Source organism: Euprymna scolopes, unplaced genomic scaffold (assembly GCF_053919585.1).
Source record: "Euprymna scolopes isolate OS-2025 unplaced genomic scaffold, ASM5391958v1 sca526, whole genome shotgun sequence".
Taxonomy (NCBI): domain Eukaryota; kingdom Metazoa; phylum Mollusca; class Cephalopoda; order Sepiida; family Sepiolidae; genus Euprymna; species Euprymna scolopes.
Genome location: NW_027633576.1, coordinates 5540 through 12500, shown reverse-complemented (window position 1 = coordinate 12500; position 6961 = coordinate 5540). Strand labels below are relative to the sequence as shown.

The 6961-nt window shown below is 36.0% G+C and overlaps 1 protein-coding gene across 1 annotated transcript in view; it reads left to right on the top strand.

Moving 5' to 3' along the window:
* LOC145274965 (uncharacterized) overlaps nucleotides 1-3638 on the top strand; it is a 26960-nt gene extending 23322 nt beyond the window's left edge. The window contains exons 7-8 of the mRNA XM_080127549.1: nucleotides 2058-2108; nucleotides 3627-3638. Of these exons, the coding sequence (XP_079983675.1) occupies nucleotides 2058-2108; nucleotides 3627-3638 (63 nt within the window). The remainder of the gene's footprint in view (nucleotides 1-2057; nucleotides 2109-3626) is intronic.
* The last annotated feature ends 3323 nt before the right edge of the window (nucleotides 3639-6961 follow it).

The window sequence follows — 6961 nt, the reverse complement described above, 5'->3', positions numbered from 1 at the left end:
ACAGATTTCCTAATTCTGATATAATTACCAATTCCAGTACAATTTCCAAGTCCAATTCCTATATATCCCTAAATATTTAATCATAGGGCTGTTATTTTTTCCCTGATTACCATAAAAACATATGTTTAATGTGCAGATATTTTTTCAAATGTAAAAATACACTTGTAAGGGAAGGATCTGTAGGTTTTATTTTTACTGGTAATTTAAAATCGATAAATATTTCATTATTACTATTAACATTGGAAGATCTTATTTTAAACAAAATCCAGTAAAAACGACAATTAAAGGAATCATTTTTGGCATCGGAAAATACACAATTTTTTCTGATTCCAATACAAATTTCGATACCCCCAAAAAGTTTAAATTTTTTCGATTCCTGATTCCGATTACTCGTCCCAACGCTAATATATTTTAATAATTGAACTGAATAGAGTTATCTTTCCCTTTTTGCTTTATTTATTTTTATTTCCACTAATACTTAATAAATAAGCCTTTATTATTTTACTAACCAATATTCAACATTACATGCATGTTGTTGGATCATTTATGACTAGGGCAACTTTATGACTAGGACAACAGCATATTCTTTCCATTGTTTTGACACTCGAGTATATATCCGATGCAGTTAGACACAATTAATCAATCGAGAACCACATCACTCTACATAAAAACATATAAGATATCAATGGATTTATACCTGACAATCAAAACATGGGAAAGAATATGCTGTTGGCATAGCACGTTTTATGACTCCCCACTCCCACCCACGGAACATCAATCAAGATGATGACATAAGATTGGATCCTAATATTTATTTTTTAAATATTTTTTTATTGTTTATATGCTTATTTTTTCCTCCCTATCCCCCTATCTACTAGGCTATATTTCTTTTATAGTTTTCCTTGTTATTGCTATTTTCACTTTGACATATTCCACCATTTCCCATACTCATTTCCTCTACCCCCTCATGCATTCCTCTTGTAGAACTCCTCCCACTTTAATCACCCCATAACTCCCCTGTAGCCACAAAATAACCCCCTACTTATATAACAGCCACTCAATCTCCCTACATTTGCTTTATTTTCTCACCCTTATGTTTGACATTTGATCTATCTTCCCTCTATGTTTTATTTTTATATTTATTCTACATTTCCATTCTGAGTTAGACGTCGCATTTCCCTATATCTGTAGCCTATCTTCCTTCTCTTCTGATGAGAAGCATTAGGCTTCGAAATGCTTAGGTGTAAATGGCGTTTATAACTCCTCTTTCTATATGATGTCTTTTTTTTTTTATTGAACTGACAAATAAATTTATATATACCTACACTTAATATATCTTGTCTTAAACTTCATCTATAATATAAATCTCACCTGTCTGTTTAAATGTATGTATGTATGTATGCCTAAAACTTTCAACAAAGGCGACGGATTTTCATGAGATCGGTATCGTTTTGAAACTGAACCCTTCGGACGACAAATATAGAAAAATTGGCTAAAACATTAATTCCTTCACCTTCAACTGGGCACTTTTCTACAGGGTGGGGGTCAATATTTCGAAAGTCATCTCCTCTTTTTGATTGACTAGCCTTAATTTAAACCTTCGCCACTTCTGGTTTAGTGATGGACACAACGGCAAAGACATCACATTTATTTTCACATTCTATTCCCCCATTCACGGTACGGGTTCAAGCCTGCCTGCCTACTACCACTTTTTTTTTTTCGCTCAACACCCCCCAAAAAAAAACACCCGGGCAACGTCGGGCACCCAGACTAGGTATATATATATATATATATATATATATATATATATATATATATATAATGAATAAATAACAAATTTCAAGATGTTGACCATCTTACAATTTATTTCTTTGATTCAGTTAACATTTACAATTCTTGACAGTATCTGTTAGTAGCACAAAATCAATCACTTAATTATTATATATATATATATATATATATATATATATATATATATATATATATATATATTAATTTGGTGAGACTTTTCTCTTTTTTCCCACTCAAATCATTATTTTTTGCTTTTTCTCATTTAGGAAGATGAAGAAATAATTCAAGGAATGAAGTTTGCATTTCAAAGATTAAAAGTGAGTAAATGGTCTAAACATTTTTTATGAAAGTCTAACAGATGGACAAAAGATAGACAAAGGGTTTATCTCTGGACATAATTTAAAGGTGGTTGGATGTTAGCTCACTGGGAGAATTCTCGGTGCTTATTCAGATTATCACTCATAGTGAGAAACAAAATTGAAGAAAAACTGGTACTTGTGTATTTAACGAACCAGACGTAACTCAGCATTTGCTCGGCTTTGTCTGACGCATGACGTCAACAGCCGGATAAAACCGAGCGTTGCTGATAAAATAAAAACAACGCTACAACAAAATAACTGTAAAATGTAGAAACATCCAAAAATAAATAAGTAAAAAGCAAAAAAAAAATACCGTTCATTTATGTTTTTTTTACTATTAGTATTATTGTTTGAAATTGTTTTCTGTTTGCAAAATTAATACATATAAAACATTTTTTGTTAACAAATAGTTAGTAATTATTTTTTTTTTAATGAAACATTTTTTTTCAACTATTTACGTAAGATGACCAACAAAAATGATATTTGTAGGATCAATTTTTTTTAACAAATAATAGTGAGTAATTGTTTTTTATGAAACATTTTTTTTTTTTTCAACTATTTACGTACAAAAAAAGAAAAAATCGTAAAAAAAAGGAAAGGAACAAAACTTTTTTTTTTACGGGATCTACAAAATTAAGGCTGTGGTGGTTCAACATTAAATAGTGATACCCTACTCCTCCCACTTTGCTCCAACAGTCTGATATGACCGTGTGTGGTCCCCAGCAGAATGTATTTTCTTATTAGTGGAAGGAGGGTTTCGGCATTCCTGTTTCCTACGTTAACCAAAAGAAAAAAAAACTCCTTTTCGGCGGGGTCGGCGTATCCACCGAGGACCCAGACCGGTGTTAGATGTCTGCTGACGTTGTGTTTCCAGCGGTTGAAGAAAACAGTCTCGTCGATTTCGACCGTATGGCCTGCTGGGCCTCCTATCTGCCGGAGATTCCTGAGAAAGTAATCCCGGCATATTATATCTCGCAGGAAATTCTTCCAGTCCACAATTCACGATGGAGATTCTTAGTCGCCGCCATCTTGAACACCCATATCGGAATTCTGGTCTGCTGCTCGATGCGCATGCATGCGCGTCGAGTTGAAACTAAGCGCGCAGCGTTTTGATTGGCTGATGACCATGTTTCGTCAGACAGCAGCAAAACCCGAGCTGTTGACGTCATGCGTCGGACAAAGCCGTGCAAATGCTGAGTTACGTCTGGTTCGTTAAATGCACAAGTATTGAGTATCTATTTGTCATAGAATGAAGATGGTATATTCTAAAAATCACAAAAATTGATCCAGTAGGTTTTTTTTTATTTACGAAAATTTTTTTCCCTTTTTTATACCAATAAGTAACAAGCGAAACCATGTTTCTCTAAGAGAACATAAGAGGAGGTAATCAGTTATTCAGTTTCCACATGCATTAGGGTTATCTGCCCTTGTCTACCAATTCGTTGTTTGCATTTTTGTTCACTCTCATCAAAACAGAGTAAAATTTGATTTTCTTGAATATAAAACAAATACTTGATTAAATTTTGTGATTTGGGGAATTTTTCATCTTCATCCCATGATTGGTACATATATCATACAGACATTTTAAATGCCGTCATAAATGCCGTCATAAATGCCAGTCTGATTAAACACCGAATTCTCTTGCATGTATTTTTTTTTTTTTTTTTTTTTTTACACAGTGATCACCACTTATCAAGGCCCGGAAGCCACTCAGGGATAAGGGTTATTGCAAGTACATTACGTTAGTGTGGAGATTTGCTGAAGTGTTTAATTAAGGGGGCGGTTCATTAGAAATTTGTTAACATTGGACTTGAAGACATCCAAGTTGTAGTCCGGTGGGAAGCAGGCAGATGGGACAGAGTTCTACAGTTGTGTGGGTACGATTTCTGAATAGAACTTAATCAGAGTTACTATACATCACATAGTTCTCTTCTAAAGATTCTTGGACGTCTTTGGATTCGTGAAGACTGACGCAGATCACTAATTTCATCAGGAACTATACTCTGAGGGCTTTCTTCTATCGGGTCCATACAGTTTGTACTGTCATCTTGCATGTTTTGTGTGTCTCTATGTTTAGTAGAGTCCAATGATGAATCGGGTTCGATATATTTAGGGATATTTATTTCATTTTCACTTCCGTTTTGATCGGTGGTGGAATGGTTAGGGTGTTGTTCAACTTTGATAATATCACATTTCTTCATCTTGTATCTTTTCCCCCTAAACTGTCTATCAGTAAACTTCTGCACAGTACAATAATGATCTCCAACTTCTATCACCATATATTTACTGTGGGCGTTAGTTTTCACTCTATCTTGGTATGGATAGACAATCTCCCCAACTTTGACGTCGATCTTTATCTCAGTAGTTTTGCCTCGGCCTTTATATTTAGCTGATGCCCCATGACTTTTTAACCTATTTTGGTATTTTTCTTTAATCAGGCGTTTCTCTTCTATCGGTAGTTTCTCTCCAGTGGTTTGGTCTCTCATTGTCCAAACTTCTAGAGAAGACTAGCCGTTTTCTCTAACTCTACTATTCATATTAGATATTATCACGGCCAACTCAGTATCCGTTATCTTACCGCCAGATGGTTTTAATTTGCATAATTCCATATGAAATTCTGATACTGAGCGTTCACTAATTGGATTTTTGTTACAGTTCTTTATCTCTCCAATCTCTATTTTAATACGGAATGATCCCAGAAAACTGTCTGTGAGTAGAGCTTGAAATCCAGAAGCGCCATCAACTCTGATCTTTACTTCATCACCTGACGGGGGACGGAACCTCGATATGGTTGTGATTAAACCATCTCTTAGAGATTGGCTGCTTTCTGATAATAGTAATGTTGCATGTGTTAGGGCAGAAACATTTTCTTGAACCAATAATACTAGTTGTCCTTCACGTTTTACATCACCAGCGTACCAGCTCCCAATTTTATCTGATGGTTTTGTTGAGGATTGTTTCTTGAATTGGCTTGGTATCTGCTTTAGTGATATGAAGGTGTGACAACTATCTATGGTACGACTGATGGCCTTGTCCACATCCAGTGCATAGAATCCCATATTAAAAATCTGCTTTACTGTTTACTGGCATAGTGAAGTTGTAAGTGTAGAGCGACTAAAAGTCTGTCTAATACTCCTTGAGGAATGACGATTCTCTGTCTGGCTGGGTGCAAGGCTTCCTCCTGTGTAACTATGATTAACCCATCTGCCAGGGTTGATGAGAGTTTACAATGTTGTAAATACCTTTTAATAGTGATTAAACCTTTCTTCTTCTTAGATGGAGTTCTGTCATCGCGTAATAGTCTATACACTTGTCATAAGTCCGGACAATCTTGTTGAGCCTGGATCCATGCGTTACGAGTCATGTATGGGATCGGACAATGACAAGCTAATATATCTTTTACAGTTTGCTAATTACTGATGTCTCCAGGGCGTTGATAAATTTACAAATTTGGCATTTTTCTTGCAATGAATAGCGTTCCGGCTAGCATAATCTGATATATTACTTTTCCTTGGTATATGGGATAATTTAACAGAATATTGAGAGATAACACTCAGGAACGTTGTGATTCTAGAGCTCGCAGAGAATGCACCACGTTGGAGTTTCTCATATGCTTGTACATAGGGATGGCTATCTGTGAGGACTTCGGTAACATGTTCTGATTGAATTATATATGAACTGAAGTGCTTGATAGCTGAAGCAATCCCCAGAGCTTTCAACTCGCAGGCGAGCCAACCTGCTTGGTTAGATGTTTTACGAGCGTTGAATAAACCTGTGAGATGAGCTTTGTCTCCTCTCCAGACGAAAAGGGATGCTGCTAAGTCAGCAGAAGTCGTGGATGCATCTGTAATTATTTGTAGTTGGTCCTCTCTTCTAGGTAAGGTCAGGATTTTTGCTTGCTTAAGATGTTCTTTTGCTTTGAAGAATGCCTCCTCCAAGTCTGACGTCCATTGGATTCTGTCATTTGATGAACCTGTTGTACAGACTTTATCCAAAGGTGCTAAAAAATCTGAGTGCTTAGGTATGACTTTACTCAGGAACTTGTAGGATCCTGTGAATGATCTCATGTTTTTGATGGTTTCAGGGGGATCACAGATAGCCAAAGTATTCAGACGATGGCTTGTAGCTTTGAGCGTTCCCCTGGTCCATTGCCAACCTAGGATTTCTGTTGATGCAAGACAGCAAATGGTTTTCGATGGGGACAATCTTAAATTATTCTCATGTAGTGTTATTAACACTTCTTCCATACACTGTTAAGCTCCATGCGTGTATTGGCGCTGACATATAGGTCATCGGCCAATTTTACCACCAACCCTTTAATCATCAAGTCGCCAAATACTTTGGACATTAATTGTTCTAAAGTGGATTCGGAGCCTGGGAGACCCATTACCACTCTTGTATAGACATATACTCCACGGAATGGTGTGCAAATACCTACATATTTCATTGATGATTTGGCCAAGGGTATCTGAAAATATGCTTGTTTCAAATCACATTTGATGATGAGCGATATGTTTGATAACACCGTCAACTTTAGGCATGAGAGCAAGTTTCGGTTTGATATATTGGCCCAATTTTGTAAATGCAGTTACTAGTCGATGGCCTCCTGAAGATTTTGCAACGAGGAATGAAGGACTTACATATTCTGTGGTAATGTTTATGTCTTCTGGTCGCACGAAGATACCTTGCTCATATAGTTTGTCAATTTTCATTTGGAGGAGTTCTAGGTTCGCTCGGTTATACATAGAGATGCGCCCATTTCTTTATGCTGGTAGTGATGTACTCATATTAATTTTATGTTAAAATTTACC